Below are 20,807 nucleotides of genomic sequence, written 5' to 3' on the forward strand. Positions count from 1 at the left end.
TAAACTAGTTTTAAAGTTCATGTTAAATATTCTATGACACCTTGAAATTAAAGGGCATGTACTGAACCTGGTAAATATATCTACTAAAATCCTACAGAAAATGCCACTCTTTAGGTTTGAGATCAGCCATCGCCTCTGACATCATATGGTAGCAAGGGGCATAGCACTACCATAGAACAAGAAAATTAAACACAATATGTAATGATTGAAAGAAAGTTAAAAACTCCTTGTTATTCCCAGATGGTAGATGAATATCTGCAAATAAAACTCTCAGAGAATCTGTAGAAAATTATTTAGAGGTATGAAAGAGTTTAGCAAGGATAATGGGTTAATATATAACATAACAAAATATCAATATATAAAAATTAATCAGGATTCTATATAGCAGCAAAAAACAATGATATAAGCAATTAGAGAGATTACATACGACACAGTGAAAAGAAATCAGGTAATGATCTTGTAATATATCTAACAAAAAAATGATCTTTCATAGTAAAAATATAAAATTTAACTAAACGTCTAAAATAAAAACCTAAATAAGCATAGATCTATACCATAGAAAATTGGAAGAATCAGTATAATAAAACTGTCAATTCTTGCCATATTATTGCCGACGCTAAATGCAAATTTAATTAATGTTAAGTGTCAAAAGGGTTTTTCTTAGAATTTAAGAATCTAATCCTAAAATTCATACAAAGGAATAAAAGAGTAAGCACATCCAATATACTTCTGGAGCAACAAAACAGTTAAAAGGCAGTGGAGTGAGGGATACTTAAGATTTCAAATATGTGTGATGCTCAGTCTCTCAACTTATCAGGTAACATCAGGGTTTTTCAGCATTGGTACTTCTGACATTTTTGGACCAGATAATTCTTTGTCGTGGGCAATGTCCTATGCACTATAGGATGTTTATCAGCATCCTTGGCTTCTACTTCTGCAGTTATGACAACCAAAGATGTCTCCAGACATTGCCAAATGTCCCCTGTGGGGAAAATCACCCCTGGTTGAGGACCACTGAGTTAGAATAATTAAAACCATTTTTGATACTAGCATAGGTGTGGACAAGTAGACTAATTACAAAGAGGAAAGAAATAAGAATCAGACCAACATGAATGGGAATTTGGCATATATAAAATTTCTATTACAAGCTAATGGGGAAAATTTAGTAGAGAATCCTGCAACAATTAGCTGTTTATAGAAAATGATAAATCACATAGATTTCTACCTTATATACAAAATAAATCCCCAATTGATTAAAAAACTAAATGCAAAGATCAGAATGCAAAATTAAAGCAGTACACAAATTTAACCAGCATTTTCATTTCTATAAAGCAATCTTAGAAAAACTTCAGACATATATTCAAGAAGATATTTTAAAAGATAGTTATTTTGGCACAGTCTGTAATTGCAAAATTATGCAAACAATTTTACTCTGCATCATTAAGATAAATAAACTTTATGTTTAATTCAATACCATGTATCTGTTAAAATGAGCTAACTGGATCTAAAATTATCACCATGAATAAACCTCAAAAATATATAATACCAGGCTTCCCTGGTGGCGCAGTGGTTGAGGGTCTGCCTGGCGATGCAGGGGACACGGGTTCATGCCCCGGTCGGGAAGATCCCACATGCCGCAGAGCAGCTGGGCCGGTGAGCCATGGCTGCTGGGCCTGTGTGTCCGGAGCCTGTGCTCCGCAGTGGGAGAGGCCACAACAGTGAAAGGCCCACATACCGCAAAAAAAAAAAAAAAAAAAAAAAATATATATATATATATATATATATATATACACACACATATATAAAATACCAAGAACAGAAAGCAAGTTGCAAAGTGATACTTACAGTAAGACATTATATATTTAAAATGTTAAAACACTCAAAACAATAATATATATTGTTTATCATTGCCAACAAATGTATTAAATATATAGAACCCCTTAAGAGAAATTTCTTACCTTTCTAAAAAGGGAGGGAGGGCAATGAGATGATATGGGATTTTAATTACAGGTTTATGTAAATTTGAAATTTAAAAAAAAAGGAATTCTGAGGAAAATGTGGCAACATTTTAATATTTGTTAGTACTTGAGATCAAACATAAAAATATATTTATGTGTTTCTATATATGAAAATGTGCTATTAGTAAAAATAAAAGTCATTCTTGGTTATGTCTGTCCCATTGATTAAAGATACTTTTAATGTGTAGGGATAAAATTAAACCTACCTATAAATATAAAAATTTCATTAAAATGAGTGGTTCAAAGGCCATTCGTGACCTCCAATGCAGGCTTTCCATATGCATTCTTCCCCTATAAAAATGTCCTTGCACGGAGGAAGGATGTTCTCTGGTTTTCCCTGTAGACTTTCCACGTTCCTCAGTGTGGACTGACTTGACATATGGATTTTCTCCTTCTTGCTTTGAAGAGATTTGCTTATGAGATCATTATTACAACATCTGCACTTGAAGTCTTTTTCTGTTTTGCTTTGTGACTCTTTGGCAGGGATGAATTAAAATTTAAGTTCTACATTACAGAAAACTGATAAGTCAATGCTATTTTTCTTCCCTGTTTATCAATTAGCTTTCCCTCTCTTCTCTTTCTCCTCACTCTTTCCTTCTTTTTCTCACCTCAGTACATTCATCTCTGTTCTCATGTGCTTTAATGTCCTTTCATCAGCCTTATCGTTTTCTTCCAAAGCCAAAATAAGGATGCACATTATTCTTATCTGGGTCTCTCCCCACTTCTCTATTTCCAGAATAGATTTAGCTTAACCAGTGGATCATTGATTAGATGGTAACACAGCCACACTGGATCTTTATTTCTCTGTTCATTTGTCTTATTCAGGAGAAATGGGATTAGTTCTACTATAATTGTGTCATCTGTAAAGATACACAAGAACTCTTTTAAAGTTTTGGGGAAATACATAGTGGATAATATTTCAAAATATATTTTTTTAAACATTTCAGCAGGAGACCTCCTATTTCTTTAACTTTTCTGTGTTGAACTGAAAACAAAATAAAACAAAATAAGAAAATACAGAGTACTATTTATCTTGCTTTCCACAGAGTCTGAGTTAACACCTCCTTATTCATTAAGTAGATGCAGACACAGGACTCTAGTTGATGTCTCCTGTTTGTGTTGTTGTTGTTTTTTCCTATTCAGGCACCTCTTCTAAATCTCATATCTACTCAAATTGTTGTCACTCTGTTTCTGAGTTTCTCTTTCCTTATATTATTTACCCGCTCAGATCTATAAACAATAGGCAATGCCGTATCACTTACAAGTATGAATGATCTGATTGAAATGAACCAAATTCACCACTCTCTTAGGAAATGAGAGGTGCTTTGTTTCCATAGGGTACAGATCAGGTTCTAGTTGGGTTTGACAGTGAGAGAGTCATTGCCATGGCCTCTGTGAGAGTACTTGTAAAACCACCCAGAGTTTGAATTGCCTTTTTCTCTCTCAGAAGCAAAAAGGAGCCAATGAGTGTCCGCACTGCAGCTCTACTGTAGGATTCCTGACAAATAGAGCTCTATCGTTATGGAGACCAAGGTCTCAACTCAGTGTTCCCAAAGACAGCAGCAGAGACAGTCAGAGAGCCATGGCCATTGAGAAGGATCTGATGCCAACCTTACAGTGAATGTCCAGAAAGCCTAGATGTGAGGATAAACAAATTGTGTGCTTCATTTCTCCCCATAAAACACTGAACAAACTTCTTGTGATGTGTTGTTGAGTCCTTATTTGCAGTCAGAAGATGTTACCATTTTCTATCACAAATTGCAAATTCAATTTTTAAATTCAATTATCCCAGAGACAGCCAACCACTAAGCTTAGCAGTGTTTGAAAAGAAAGACAAGTAGCACCCAGGTTTATAAACACATATATAGATACAAAACCTTTTAACATAAGCCTTGGCAAAATTGACAATTTCCAGCTCTGGGCTGGGGTAGGAGTTGGGGGAGAGGATTTTGGGTGATCAGACATATGACAGACTCCTAGATTTGCGTGATCTCTGGAACAGTAACCAAAATGATCCTCCACGACAGACACTTTTTAAAAATGGCCAGTTAGGCTTGGGAAACACTGCATAATGCGTCTCATTCCTACAGATTCATCAGGCATATTGACAGATCCAAGATTCCTAAAATAATTAAATCTTTTACTTTGTTTACTTAGCACTCCCCATATTTGACCACAAAACGCTTTTCTTGAGAATCCTTATTAGCAGTTCTCAAAACTTTTGTTTCCTGCAGCTCACTTTGGGAAACAAAGATGCAGAATAAACATACTTCAAATTGTGGAGAACACACCATTGAAGATAAGACTCATCTCAAGATAAGCTCTTCCCATGAAAATCCACAGACATTTACAAAACATATTTTGAGGCAGGCCTATTTAGGACCTTGCTATTCCAAGTATGTTTCTTAGAACAGTTAACATGGAACCACCATTAAGCTTGTTAGAAATGCAGAGCTCTGGCTGTACCCCAGAGCTATTGAATCAGAATCTCACATCATCTGCAGGAGCCCCAGGAGATTCCTGTTCACAAAACAAGTTTGAGGAAGACTATTTTAGGAGATATTCTTCCTAAAACACATGAATTTTATGCCTTTCTGCATAAAGATTGGAAAACACAAGCTAGAATTTTGTAATTAAGGTTCATGACATTTATATTTTAAAAGTTGAGCATTGAACAATTTTAGAGAGAAAAATATGTTAAAATATTATGTCAAATTTAAGTAGGGGACCAGTTCAAATTAACACATACCAGCTTTGGATCTGGATCAAAATAACTGGATCAGTATGTATTACGAAAGCAGGAGGTTGGCAGAAGACATGGCAAAAGCAGAGCAAAGCCTCAACTCTCACCTGTTTAGGACTTAAAACAAGTTACTTGTCAGAAAGGAAAAGTATTTAACAGCATACGTGCAGTATGGTCATATTGACATATTATTTGCAGAATCCACATTTTTAAAAAATTTTTATTGAAATATAGATAATTTAAAATGTATTAGTTTCAGGTATACAGCAAAGTGATTCATATATATATCTTCATATATATCTTCATATATATTTTCATATATATCTTCATATATATCTTCATATATATATTCATATATATATTCATATATATATATATATATTCTTTTTTAGATTCTTTTCCATTATAGGTTATTACAAGATATTGAATAGAGTTCCCTGTGCTACACAGTTGGTCTTGGTTATCTATTTTATACATAATAGTGTGTATATTTTAATACCAAACTCCTAATTTATCCTTCCCCCCTTTTTCCTTTGGAAACCAAAAGTTTGTTTTCTATTTCTGTGAGGATATTTCTGTTTTGTAATGAAGTTCACTTGTATGATTTTTTTAGATTCACGTATAAGTGATATCATATGATATTTGTCTTTCTCTATCTGACTTACTTCACTTAGTATGATAATCTCCAGGTTGCAGAATCCTCATTTCATTCACATTTTTGTAAGAGGACAAGAATTCCTGGTTTAGAAATATTTTAATTATTTGAAAATAACTGTCTTAACGTTTATTCAGTTACTCATTCACTGGTTCATTAATTCATTTTACAAGTGCATTCTTTGGATCTATCACTATCCTCAGACCAAGAAGACATTAACTTTCCTTAAAAACAAAAATAAACAAATGGGACCTAATGAAACTTAAAAGCTTTTGCACAGCAAAGGAAACCATAAACAAGACAAAAAGCCCTCAGAATAGGAGAAAATATTTGCAAATGAAGCAACTGACAAAGGATTAATCTCCAAAATTTACAAGCAGCTCATGCAGCTCAATTTCAAAAAAAACAACGCAATCCAAAAATGGGAAGAATACCTAAATAGACATTTCTCCAAAGAAGATATACAACAAACACATGAAAGAATGCTCAACATCATTAATCATTAGAGAAATGCGAATCAAAACTACAATGAGATATCATCTCACACCGGTCAGAATGGCCATCATCAAAAAATCTACAAACAATAAATGCTGGAGAGGGTGTAGAGAAAAGGGAACACTCTTGCACTGCTGGTGGAAATGTGAATTGGTACAGCCACTATGGAAAACAGTATGGAGGTTCCTTAAAAAACTACAAATCGAACTACCATATGACCGAGCAATCCCACTACTGGGCATATACCTTGAGAAAACCATACTTCAAAAAGAGTCATGTACCACAGTGTTCATTGCAGCTCTATTTACAATAGCCAGGACATGGAAGCAACCTAAGTGTCCATCGACAGATGAATGGATAAAGAAGATGTGGCACATCTATACAATGGAATAGTACTCAGCCATAAAAAGAAACGAAATTGAGTTCTTTTTAGTGAGGTGGATGGACCTAGAGTCTGTCATACAGAGTGAAGTAAGTCAGAAAGAGAAAAACAAATACCGTATGCTAACACATATATATGGAATCTAAAAAAAAAAAAGATCATGAAGAACCTAGGGGCAAGACGGGAATAAAGAAGCAGACCTATTAGAGAATGGACTTGAGGACATGGGGAGCGGGAAGGGTAAGCTAGAACGAAGTGAGAGAGTGGCATATATACACTTCCAAATGTAAAATAGATAGCTAGTGGGAAGCATCCGCATAGCACAGGGAGATCAGCTAGGTGCTTTGTGACCACCTAGAGGGGTAAGATAGGGAGGGTGGGAGGGAGGGAGACACAAGAGGGAAGAGATATGGGGATATATGTTTATGTATAACTGATTCACTTTGTTATAAAGCAGAAACTAACACACAGTTGTAAAGCAATTATACTCCAATAAAGATGTTAAAAAAAAAAAAAGAAGTCATTAACTTTCCTGTAGCAGGACACAGAATCCAGCATATTAGATGGATTATAAACAATCTACCATTTTGAAAACACGTATACTGCAAGGTTATAGCAACAAGTTCCATAAATCAGAAATATGCATGATAAATGTTAGGTACCAGAGTAGGATTAAGGATCTGAAAAAATCCCCATGTCGTTTTTTGTCTGTGCATCTTCATATCACTGGGAGTTAGTAGAGAATTAGTGTAGTATGTAGGTTACAGGGCAAGTAAGATTCTCTTTCTCCCAAGTATCTGTTACTGGTCATTTTTGACTTACTCTTTTCTTCGTTAAACTACTGTTCAATGATTTTCTGAACAATGGTTCTCTGAAGATGGTAGCTTCCCAGTGGAAGCTGGGAAGCACAACCTAGTACAGGGCTGGGCTCAGAGTTCTTACCTGTAAAGTCAGGGATAAGAGATCTTGGAGAAATAGTTATGAGTGATTCAAGGGTAAAGCATTGTCATAATTTAAGAAAAGAAAGTCATCTTTGCAAGCAATCATGTTAATGCAATGTCTGAGCCAGGAAACTTTCTGCCTGTGCACGCATGTGTGTGTATGTATGTTACTTCAAACAATTTAGAAGACTCAATGTTATTATGCTAATTTTACAGTTGAGTGAAGATATACCCAGAGAGGCTAAGTTCAAAGCTAGTCAGCAGCAGAATAAGGAATCAAACATGTAAAACTAGACCCTTAATCTTCACTCTATTCCAAGGTTTCTTAACCTCAGCACTTCCGACATTTGGGGCAGGCTAATTCCTCACTGTGGGAGATTATTCTATGCACTGTAAGATGTTTAGAAACATTTCTGACCTCTACCCACTGAATACCAGTACATATCTGCCCCCTCCCATCTATCTCCAGATAACCAAAAATATCTCCAGACATTGCCAAATACCCTCTGGGGGAAAATCATCCCTGGTTGAAAACTACTGTTCTAGTCATGGTAGGTCCTTAGGATCCTGAATATGAGCATTTTATAGTAAATCATCTGCGGAACATGGACCACTGATACAACTTCATTAATGTAAATGGCTTAGCAGGTTTGCCTATGGTGGCTTCCATTTTTTTTTTTTTTTAATAGGAAACTGGTTTGTCCTCATTTTTAGCCATATAATTCTGGTGAAGATAAATATTTTTTTTTGTCCCCTGACATCTCCAAGTCTGAGGACAGAAATATGACCAAAGACAGGAGAATCAGGGTCTTTTCTGATTCCTTTCCCTCTCAGGTGAAGACGGTTGGGGTGTGAGCTAAGGATCAATCTGGGAAATAGTTGACTAAAGAATGATGTCAATGGGCAGAAACAAGAGCTTAGGGCTTCCATATCTCAGGTCTCCAGAACCATCCCTCTTCCTAACACCCTGAAGCTTTGTGGTTTATCTCCACCTTGACTCTGTAGGTTACTCAGATGTTTTTCCAATAAAACTTAATTTATACTTAAAGTAGTTCCAGTTTGCTTTTGTCACATGTAACCAAAGAATCCTAGCAAACAGAATTTGAGACAAGGAATCTAAAAGCTTAAGGAAGAAATACTTTCCCCTTTTCAAATTCCACCCCAGCCCCTCCCCCACCCAATATAAACACTTAGACCTGAGAATCAACTAAGAGTCAGATGTTTCCTGCTTGAAAAACAATCCCATGTCACCCAAGGAAGTCTTACAAAAATCCCTCAGTTTTGGTTTAAGAGCCACTCCCTAGATTGGAGATAAGCCAGATATAAGGAAAGGGTCATTTTAAATAAATTTGATGATATGTGTTAATTAAAGAAAACATCTTTTTATTTTCAAAAAGGAGACTAGTACAATCCTATTTGTTAGGATTTAGGAAACGATAACAGGTAATTCTATCAAGAATGACCCCAAATATGCAGAATATGGTGTCTTACACGTAGAGAATAGACAGTGTCAATAACCCAGTGGGAGATGATTAGGATATAAATCAAGGTACTTTGCATGGAGATAAAGTAGCAGGGTGATGGGAAGGACAATATTTAAGTACATGGGGAATAAATGGCATCATGGGATGGAGTGAATAACCCCTGCTGGAGCAGAAGTGCAGGGAAGTGGTTATATATACAAGGTGGCAATAATGGTGCATAGGAGAAGTTTCTTAAGTTTTGGGGGGATAGAAAAACTATTTTGTCACATTCATTTTAAGGGCTTGACATGACTTCTGTGTTGGAAAAACCCTTAATTCTGGAAAATCAAGAGGGTACTCCAACATAATCCCCCAAAAAAGGAGCCAGGAGACCAATTGTTTTTTCTTCTTGAACTAGGCTGGAGTTCATGATACGGAAGTGCAAGGGTTCTCAATTTTCCTTTCACATGTTGCAGCTTTGTTTTCAGGAACAGGCAGGAAATCAAGTCAGGCTGGGCAGGAATAAAGATTAAATATTTCGTATGAGAAATGTCAGTACTATATCCCTTTAGAACCAACACATGATTGGTAGGGTAAACAAGTAGAAAGGAGGGGGAAAAAGAAGGAAGATAAAGAGGAATAGGAAGAATAAGGAGAAAGACAAAGAAGAGGAAAAGGGGGGGAGGCAGAAGAATAAGAGATGGGAAGCTCCCATCATTTGTGAAGCCAGCCCAAGGAGCCATAATGGAGCTTTTTGTTCTTGAAACGTGAACATACTTTTCCTTACCTCTCAGCTCCATCTCTTTGCTGTCTATGCTCTAGGACACCCTCCCATTCTTCATCGCTTTGCATAATAACCCTTCCCCCCTTCCTGCTCCCTTCCTAAAAGACACCAAAGATCAAATTTAAATTGCCATTTCCTTGGAGCCCAGCAACTGAGCCCTAAGTTGGAAATATAGGGCCTTCTGAGTTTGGCTGGAGATGTTTTGAAAGAAAAGAGGATATGCTCTTCATCTAAGCAAACCCATCCTGATTGCCTTGCTGTTTTGGACCTCATCTGATATGGATCTGATCCTTCTAATGAGAGCCACCATTGGGATCCTATGAATACCAACATGAGAACTGCTTTTCCATACAAGGCGGTGATGATAACAATGAAAAGATTTTCTTAGGCAAATTGTTTCCAAGGTCACCTGCAATCAAGTGAAAGCCTTGTAATGGGAGAAAGCATGTTCATAAAGTCACCAGTTGACATAAATGCTGAATCCTGCCTCACTTAATGCTATTCCTACTAACCCAGGTGTGTGGAAGTGGGGGAGATGGCTGTGCTTTTTAACTGAATAGATTCAAGCCAAAAAAAACTGACTAACTCCTGGGTTAGGAAACAAAAAAAAAAAAAAAAAAAAAGGAGAGAAATTACTGGCTTCCCAGCATTTAGTGTTACTGAGAAAGTCAAATATACGGCCTAAATTAAATTACTTAGGTTATTAAACTTGCAACTTAGTTCAGAGATAACAAATATCTAGACACTTGCCAGCCCCCTCCCTTTGCACTCTTTGGCCAATTGCACTAACTGATCATAATAGTTTTCTCTTCACCTTGGATAAGACCTCAGAATCCTTCTTAGCACAGTATGTCATAAAGCTGCTATTGATAGATGATTATCACTGTATGAACCCTACTTGTCAGCTCTGTCATGCTGAGGAGAGAAGAAGAAAGTAGTTTCACAGGTACAATAGTTGGCATCCTTGAAGTTGGCTGACTTGGCTTACCATATGGTGAAGAGGTGAAATTAAAGCATTTTACTTACATTATTAAATGCATAATCTCTGGTTTGAAATAGGGAGTTTTGTCCACTGTACTTTTACCATATCATGTTATTGTCCTGGCTCTCCTCATTTTATACGTGGACACCCAGAGCTTTTGGCCACATGCCATTAAATATTTGAATTATGACTCATTTGCATTTCTCTGATTCCATGATCGCCAAACATTTGCATATTTCTTTGCTTCTCCTTTCCCTATTGGGAAAAAAATGCCCTGATCTTGCTAATGTAGGTATTCTGATTTATAAAAGCTAGGCTTCTCACTTGTATTCTACACTGACATATTGAAATTCTAATTCTTTTCATTCCGTTAACACTGAATTTTGCACAGCCTTATAAGTAATTTCCCTGATGCCCTTTCTTTTTCCTGATAATTGTAGATCCAGTGTCTCAATAACCAGAATCAGCTTTCCAGAGTAGTCATCTGTTCCTTTCATTATAATAGGCATAAACAGAATAGCCGAGTGATTAAGCAAAGAATTTGGATCAGACAAATTCGAATTTGCAACTTCTTTTTTTTTAACATTTGTATTGGAGTATAATTGCTTTACAATGGTGTGTAAGTTTCTGATTGTGTGACCTTTGGTGAACTTCAAAACCTTTCTAAGACAGTTCATGCTTGTGAAATAGTAATAATAGTGTTTATTAGTGCTGTAAGCTTCTTGTAAAGATTAACTAAAATGATGAAGAGATGTACTTAGGAGTCTCATTAGTTAGTACTCAATGTATAATAGCTATTGTCATAATTCCTTCTTTCTCATTCCAGTGGCATTAAATTACCACATGGAGAATATGGTGACGTGTGCATAGCATCAGGGTCCCTAATAATGTTGTACCCATGAGACCTAAACTTACTTTTTTGACTTAATCAACTATTGTTCATTGCTATCCCATCAACAGTTGAAGCTTCTTGATGGTGAGAAATCTATTTTCCATATAATTACTTAAAAGGACATTTTAACTATGGTAGCAATTTCAACTGACTTCATGTCATTTCTTAGTCACTCAGTGTCAGAAAGCCTAGATGATCTTCAGGGAACTAGTGCCTCCCAAGCTTTCTCATGTCAGGTTGGCCTACCACAATCACAGGAAAAAAAAAAAATCACAGGTTGGCTATCAATCATCCAAAGACCTTTCTTAGGCACCTAAAAGAGCATAATTCTCTGCTAACTATTGTGCAAAGTGAATTACACAGACATAGCCCCAGCAATCTAGGAACTCATATTGAACAAACACGTCTCCAAAGAGAATGAGAGAGGGTCTTGGCACATTATGAGAAGGGGTGTGTTGTACTGGAAGGGGTGTTCACTCAAGTGTCAAGAGACCTACCTTTCCCAGGTTTGTCCTTCAGCAATTCACTTTACATCTCTGAATCTGCTTCCTCATTGAAAGGTGGAATTATAAAATCTGCTTACCTCCCAGGGTTAATAGTTTGAAAACATCTGCAATGTGCCATGAATTTTTATATAACACTTTCTGCAAAAATAAAATAATAATAACAAACTGATCAGAACAGAGAGGAGATGAGCATAGTAGATAATTATAGGTATCATTTTTCGAATTTCCACTCTGGGCCAGATGGAAAACAGAATCTCAGGCAAGTTAGTTGGCAATTGGGGTGGAAATTACTCCACGTTGGTTAGCAGTAACAATCTAATGAGTTGAAAACTGGGAAATCATACTTCTAGATAGTTGTTTTGTATTAACTGAGCAGGGATCTGAAATAAACGAATTTTTATGGGAAAATGGGCCTTTTCAAGGTGTTAGGGAGATTTGGCAAAGGGAATAAGAAGGCTCTAGAAGAAGTGATTCTTGGAAGACTCCAGACATTCATCTGTCATCAGCTCTGAAGCTCTAGAGGCAGGACCAAGAATATGCTGACCTTCCCTCCCAAGGAGCCTTTGACAGGGGCATTAAGATAAAAATCCCCAATGGTTTCTGAGTGCTCTTAAGGTACAGCCGCAGTCTATCTTGTTTTATAACTTGAGACTATCTGCAAATATCCCCGTTGCTCTCCTCACTCCAGCTTCAACAGCAACATTTTTGTAATTTTTCTAATGGAGCAGGCTCCCTCCTGCCATAAGGCTGTTGCAAATGATGGCCCCTCTGTCTAAGACCCTCTTTCTCTACCTCTTTGCTTAGTTAACCCGCTCTCACTCAGCCTTTAGCCTTCAGGCCTCAGGAAGACATCCTCTGAGTCTCTAGACTAACTCAGATCCCTGTACAAGTTCTCAAGGGCACCCAGTCAGTTCTTTCCCTGTATAGTCAAAGTGTTTGAAGTCTTAGAAATTTCTGTATGGTTATTTGGCTTGCCTCCCCTTTACTTGCATTACTTTCATTACTGTGCAAGCCCCACAGAAGAGGGAATTTTACTCGATGCCTTTGGTACCTAATAAAAGGCGTGCAGCTGTTCAATAATAATTGCTAAATGTGTTCATGAATAAATGAAACTGCATACTTTAAAATTATAAAATATATTTTATTATTATATTGTTTACACATATTTGATATAGAAAATTTCAAAAATACAAAATTATAAATGGGACATTTTATTTCTATTACATAGGACTGACAATTTATTAAAATTTTACTCATTTATTATTTTACCTATCTTTTATTAATGTATCAAAAAATTATGTTATTTAAGTTATTATAATTCCTTCCAGTTAAATATGAATGCATACGTATATATGTGTGGATAGAGATATAATTTTGGATTATTGGGCATACATTGCTTATAATTTAGCAATACCATGAAAATTTTTCAAAATCATTAAACCATTGTATACACATGGTTATTTGCAAATGCACAGGTAAGTGAGCCAATAATTAAAAAGAACATAATGCAGTAAGTCCCCTATATATGAACGGGTTCCGTTCCGAGAGCATGTTCTTAAGTCCAATTTGTTCATAAGTCCAACAAAGTTAGCCTAGGTACCCAACTCACACAATCGGCTATAAAGTACTGTAGTGTAATAGGTTTATATTAATACTTTTCACACAAATATAAAAACAAACACAAAAAATAAAGAAAACATTTTTAATCTTACAGTACAGTACCTTGAGAAGTACAGCAGTACAGTACAACAGCTGGCATCCAGGGGCTGGCATCGAGTGAACAGGCAAGAAGTTACTGACTGGAGGAGGGAGAGGAGGTGGGAGACGGTAGAGCTGAAGGGTCGTCAGCAATAGGAGACAGAGGGCGAGCTGCAGTTTCACTCATGCCTGACGTTGATGGCACAGGTTCTGGTTGCTTACTGGAGCCAGATGCATGCTCTTACCTTTTAAAGTTTGCAACCTGAAGGTTCCTATGTAGGAGACTTACTGTAGTATTTCGCTGAGGAATTTGAATCTTAGAGAGAAGGACCCCCACCCCCATCCCCCGCCCCGACTCCCACTGCCTCCATCCAATGCACGCCCTTCTTTTCCCCTCTCCCATCCCATGCAACAGAGATCACCACTAAGGGATTTTTGCTGGGATCCATTTGTTGGGATTGAAGTCCAAGAAGAGGTTTCTTAAAAGAAAGAAACCTTTAATATGTTAACTGTATTTACCCTACGTCTTGAATTTCTTACCCTCTTAGAGCAGCTCAACTCAATAATAAGATCCTAGTCTTAAACCACAAGTGGGATTTTAGCCAATATCCTTTGATAAATTGGTTGCTACAAGAATTTAACCACCTGTTTATATGGGGTGGCCAGGAGTTGGAGCTGCATGCCAATTGCTTTTTCTGTGTTATTGTGATTTAAAACTATATTTAATGGGCTATTTGAATGGGAGATTTTGCCACCCAGGAGAGCATTCCAGAAAACTGCATAGGTCACTCGGTATATGAAGTCAAAGTCAGTTTCACACTTCCATGGAGCTGCAAAAATTGTGAAGGGGAAATGACCCAGAAAATCCAGCTAAGGCAACTTCCCCTTAAGTCTAATCCTCTGACACTGATACTTAAAAAGCAACTTCCATGTCTTCTCTGAGGTTACAAACTTCTCTCCTACATTAGCTATGAAATAGCTGTTAGATTGATTTGTTGAGAAGACATGCCTCCTGTATTTGTTTCATATATGGACAGATGTGCATATTCTGCCACTCACATAATATTGATAGAATACTAGCGCATAATACTAGTGTATTATGATTTTTTTCATTAAATATTTTGTATCCTTACTTATTCCCCTTACCATTAATATTATTTTAAAAATGCAAAATTATGTAATATACTATTTAAAAATCATGACTGTGTAAACATAATTTATTTTTCTTATGAACATTTAAGCTTTCTCTAATTATTAAATATAAATCATGCTTCAAAAATGTCTTTGTAAATATTGTTCTCCATTTCTTTTTGAATATTTGCCTGCAAAGTGGGAGCCCTTTTTGAATATCTTTGTTTATCCCCAACTAGCCCTCTTCTGCATTTTCCTAAACATTTCCTTCAAATATATCCATGATTTTTTAAAGCATAGAACACGTAAGTTAGGCTCAAAAGCAAATAAACCTTTATTCACACCTCTTACTATCTCCTTAGGAAATATTCCACAAAATTAATGGCTTGACCAGAACTCATGAAAATTTTTAAATTATTAATATATTTTAACAAAGTGCTTTCCAGAAAAATTTTATAATTTTATATTCTCCTTAGCTGCATCGGAGAGTGTCATTCTAACTGCACTCTGTCTGCCTTTTTGATTGGACAGAAAAGCTGCCTTTTTTTTAATTTGCAATGCATTAACTACTTACAATAAATGACTTAAATGTTTCTCAGCTCTTTGAGTCTATTTTATGAGTATTTTGTTCATGATTTTTTTGTCTATGTATCTTCTTGGAATTAGTTTTGTCTCTGTGACTTGTAAGGTTCTTTACATAATTATAGTATAAACCTTTGTGTCATGGTTTATACATTGAAATTCTGTGTTACTAGGCACATAAATGTAGCATACTTTCAAAAGTACAGTAGAGCTGTACTTTTGTGAATTTGATATGATTGTCCTTACGTGATTTAACAGCTTTTAGTTTGAATCCCCATATAATACACCTGCTTCCTATGAAGACCAGCTTCTGTGCCCAGGAGAACTGAAGTTGTCTTGGGACAAAACAAGATCCATCACCATTCCAAACCACTTGTCCTGTAGAGCTAGCTGAGCTGAGTTATGTTAAGGGGAGGCAGAGTTTAAGCATCTTGTCCATGAGAATTCTGCTTCCTGGGACCAGACAATTCCCCACACCTTCCATTACCTTCATAATAAACACTCATGTAATGAATACATATAGAAGGCTTAAAATATAATAAAACAAAAACCCTTGTATTGAACACACATCCCATCATCTGGTAATAAAAATATTACCAGTGCCTTTGAAGTCCCCTGGATGCCCTATGTTAACCCCACTTCTGAATTTTTTAAACTCACCTGTATTGAGATATATTTACATACAATAAAATGTACACATTTTAAGTGTACAGTTTGATCCTCCAAGAATATATGTCTATAGGGCTTCCCTGGTGGCGCAGTGGTTGAGATGCAGGGGACATGGGTTCGTGCCCCGGTCTGGGAAGGTCCCACATGCCGCAGAGCAGCTGGGCCCGTGAGCCATGGCCGCTGAGCCTGCGCGTCCGGAGCCTGTGCTCCGCAGTGGGAGAGGCCACAACAGTGAGAGGCCCGAGTACCAGAAAAAAAAAAAAAAAAAAAAGAATATATGTCTATAATCCAGATATACGTCATGTTCATTACCTCCAAGGTTCCCCTTTGCTCTTTTGCAATCATTAGCAATTCTCCTAACTCCATGCCCCAAATATAACCAATATAAGCTGTCACTAAAGATTAGTTTTGAATGTTCTAGAATTTTATATAATGTACATTATATACGTATTTGATGTTTCTGGCTTTTTTTGCATGGCAGTATTTTTGAGATTTATCTATGTTGTGGCGTGTGTGGATATAGCAAGTTACTTTTTAGTTCTGGGTAGTATCCCATTGTATACCACAGTTTGCATCCCCACTCTCCTGTTGAGGGACAGTTGAGTTGCTTCTGTTATATTTAGTTATTAATATAGCTACTATAATATTTACGTACAAGTATGGGCATATACTTTGGGTGGACATATGCTGTTATCTGTCTTGGATATATATGTAGAGGAGAAATTGTTGGGTTGTATGTAAAAATTGTATGTAAGTCTGAGTTTTTCTTAACATTTCCAAAGTGTTTGCACTATGATACATTCATATCAGAAATGCGTGAATGTTTCAGTTAATCCATAACCACTGGGTAATTTTAGTTTAGTTTAGTGGTTTTGTTTTTGTTTGTTTGTCTTAATTTTAATTTTAGCTACTGTGATTTTAATATGTATTCCTTGAGCACTAATGCTGTTGAGCATCTTCTCTTCCGCTTATTGGTCATCCCTATATCTTCTTTGTAATGTGTCTGCTGACATTTTTTGTCATTTTTATTTTCAATTTAGGTTGTCTTTTAATTGTTGAGTTAAAAGTGTCCATAAATTTTGGATACACGAATTTTGTGTATATATGTGATATGTCATTCCTATAATATATATATGTTTCTAATATATATATATATAAAATATTTATATTAAAATGTATCTATCAATATAGTATATTATAATTATATTTATATTTTAGAAGTATCTTTTACCCGTCAAGTGTCATGCCTTCACATTTTCTTAATGATGTCATTTTTTGTCAAATTTATTACAGTATAATTTGTATACAATAAACGGCATCCATTTAAAGTGCACATGTGATGAGTTTTAAAGATGCGTACAATAAATATACAGAAAGAACACTTCATCACGCCAAAACGTTTTCTCTTCCCCTTTGCAGTCCATCCCTACCTCCACCCCTGGCTGATCACAGACAACTGCTGATCTACCTTCTGCCAAAACAGGTTAGTTTACATTTTCTAGATTTTATATAAATGGAAACATACAGCATTTATATCTGACTGCTTTCACTCAGCATCATATTCATCCATGACATGTTTTAGTAGCTTATTACTTTTTATTGTGAAATAGTACTCCGCTGCATAGATACGCTGCATTGTGTTTATCCATCCTCTTGTTGATGGGCATTTGGATTGCACCTGGTTTTGTTTATTGTGAATATAGCTGTTATGAATATATGTGTATGAGTTTTTGTGTGGGCATCTATTTTCATTTTACTTAGGTAAATATCTAGGAATGGAATGGCTGGTCCATACGGTTGTTTATGTTTAACTCAGAAACTGCCTAATGATTTTCTAACAGCTGTGTCATTTTACACTCCTTCCAGCAATAAATGTGAGAACTTAAGTTGTCCCTTATCTCACCAGCATTTGGCATTATCAGCCCTTTTAATTCTAGCATGCTAATGTGTATACTGTGACATCTTATTATGGTTTTAATTTGCTTTTCCCCAATGACTGAAGCTGCTAAGCATCTTTCCATATGCTTATATGACATCTCTAAAACTTTTTGGTGATGTGTCTTTTCAAGAGTTTGCCCAATTTATAGAGTCAATTGTGTTCTCATTTTGGGTTTGTATATCCTTTTGTGGTTTTATTTGCTGGTAAACAAACACTAACATTTCCTGGGTACATTTTTTGCTTACTCTTGATTCTTGTTTCTCTTTGAAATACCTGCTCATGTTTGTTTAATGTAGACTCCAGTGGCATTAAGTTTTAAGGATTAATTCGGAGAAAATTATATTTTTAAAATATTGAGTATACTTACTAAAAATCCATTACTTTTGCCTTCCTTAATGCCATGAAATAAAGATTTATCATTTTCTCCATATATCTTTGTTGTTAGATGTATCCCAAGGTTGTTAAGTTTTTAATATTTTGACAATGCAGCTAGTATGTTAAAATTATACTTTATAACTCTGTATTGCTTGTGTATAAGAATTCACTTTATTTTTTATTTTGGTCTTATATCCAGAAGCCTAGCTATACTTTTAAAATTATTCATTTTAATAAATTAACTGTGGATCCCCATGCTTCTTTTATGTAGATATTAATATTCTCCTTTATGACCAGTATTTAGTTGTTTGTTTTTTCTTACTTTATGGGTTAAGACTTCCAATTAAATTTTGAATGGAAATGGTGATTATCAACATCATTTTTATTTGTTTCTGATTTTTAAAAAAGTGCTTCTAAGCATTTACTGTAGAGTTTGATGGGCTTTTGGTAGATACTTTCGTTAGTATAAGAGAGTTTCCTTCTACTGTAAGTCTGAAGAGAGTTTTACTATTATTGTTTTAAATAGAAGCTAAATTTTATCAATTCTTCCCCTTCTATTGAAGAGATTGTAAAGATTTTCCCCTTTAATCTGAACATATGGGAAACCATTAAAATATTTTCTAAAATTAACCAATGTTGAATTTGCTTCTCTGCTCAACAAATATTCATTAAATCCTACTTTGTGCCAGGTATTTTGTTTGGATTTGGAGATAAGTATATAACAATGAAGAAACAAAGAATAATAATTAAAGCCTTTATTATATTTTTAAAAAGCAAATAAATATATAATATGGCATGTGGCAATAAGTGCTTTAAATACAAATAAAACAAGATAGAGATTGGTAGGTGCTTATCTTAGTTTGTTCAGGCTGGTATAACAAAATACCAGCCTGGTAGCTTATAAACAACAGAATTTTATTTCTCACAGTTCTGAAGGCTGAGAAGTTCAAGCTCAAAGTGCCAGCATGGTGAGAGCCTTCTTATTGGTTCATAGCTGGGGCCTTCTTGCTATGTCCTCAAAGGGTAGAAGGGGCTAACGAGCTCTATCTCTTTTCTAAGGCACTAATCCATTCATGAGGGCTCCACCCTCATAACTTAAGCACCTCCCAAAGGTCCCACCTCCTAATATCATCATCTTTGCAAGTTGGAATTTCAACCTATGAGTTTTGAGGGGACAAAAGTATTCAGACTGTAGCATTTCACCCTGATTCCCCATGTTAAAGAAGATGTTTAAGAATGTCCTATCTGATTTTAAAAAAATGGCATTTAAGCAGAGACTAGAAGGGAGTAAGAAAAGGAACTATGTGGATACATGCAGGAAGAGCTTTCCCGGAAAAGGAAATGGCAAGTGCAAAGGCAGCACAACCACAGAGAACTAATTGGTTGGTATGACTGGGAAGCAGCAAGTAGCAGTGTGAGAGGTGGTAAATAGCCAAAAAGGCAGAAGCATGGCAGATTATGTGGGTTCCAAATAATCAGATGCTTCATTATGGGGTCTTGATGAACATGGTCAGAACACGGTTTTTCTTCTGAAGCAAATAATACCCTGGAGACTTTGAGCATGACTGCCTTGTAAATAGAATACTCTAGCTCCTTTGTAGAAGATAGAGAGAAAGCAAGAGGGCAAAGGTAAAAGCAAGCAGGCAGTTAGAAGGCTGATGCAAAACTCCAGATGAGAAAGAATGGTGGCTTGAGTGAATAAGAAAGGTTATGATTCTGTACATATACTGAATATCCATGATGATAGCAAATACAGTTATTCACAACACTTAGGATTTGCCAAGCACTCTAAGGGTTGTATAAATATGTACTTGTTTCATTCACTCATAAGAGCTTCAGAAGATAACTACTATTATTACTTCCATTTCACATGAAGAAACTGAGGTACAGAAAGGTGAAATACCTGGGTGTGTTTAAAAAGGGTCAAGGGATAGATTGGTAGCCCTGACACAATGAAATCTACCTCTAAAGATGGCACCAGGAAGGTATCCAAGGCACCCAAGAACAAGGGCAGGGAGGTTCCTTGACATATAGTAACTCAATAGAGGGAGGTTTACTGGCTGCCTGAGACCCCACTGGAGAGTTTCAGAGACACTTTAATTGTCTATGATTCTAGGATGTGTTGCTTAGGATAGAAATCTTCGTTCTTGGGAAGGATACAAGAGGATTCCCTTATTGAAGCAGGTGCAGGAGGAGAAGACTTATATAACTTACTTTTTTTGTTGTTACTGTTACTACTACATTTAAAAGGGATATGTATTTTCCCTGAGTCTGAGAGCCACAGTGAACTTTTGTGTTAAAAGACAAAAGGACAAAAAGTAGAGGGTCTTAGATTCTTGCTGTAGTCGCCTAACCTGCTTACACTGAATGGCCATTCCTTAATATTCAAGTGCTGAATCAGAATTTTCTTGGCTTAAAGGTAGAACAGTCCTTTTCTTCTTGTTCTTTCTTTTTTTTTCTTTTTTTAAATAAAGCTCTGTACATTGTTAGTGTGATGGCACAGAAGACCAAGTTATTACTCCTTGCAGAAAACTGTCAATCATATGCCTCTG

At 36.0% G+C, this 20,807-nt stretch overlaps 1 protein-coding gene across 2 annotated transcripts in view; it reads left to right on the forward strand.

Annotated features, from left to right (window-relative positions):
- The window catches only part of AGBL1 (AGBL carboxypeptidase 1), a 958,763-nt gene that overhangs the window by 818,524 nt on the left and 119,432 nt on the right, over positions 1–20,807 (forward strand). For both annotated transcript variants that reach the window (XM_060156164.1, XM_060156157.1), the window contains exon 23: positions 17,361–17,424. In XM_060156164.1, coding sequence (XP_060012147.1) covers positions 17,361–17,424 — 64 coding nt within the window. The remainder of the gene's footprint in view (positions 1–17,360; positions 17,425–20,807) is intronic.

The sequence above is a fragment of the Lagenorhynchus albirostris genome, chromosome 1 (genome assembly GCF_949774975.1).
Source record: "Lagenorhynchus albirostris chromosome 1, mLagAlb1.1, whole genome shotgun sequence".
In the NCBI taxonomy this organism is placed as follows: Eukaryota; Metazoa; Chordata; class Mammalia; order Artiodactyla; family Delphinidae; genus Lagenorhynchus; species Lagenorhynchus albirostris.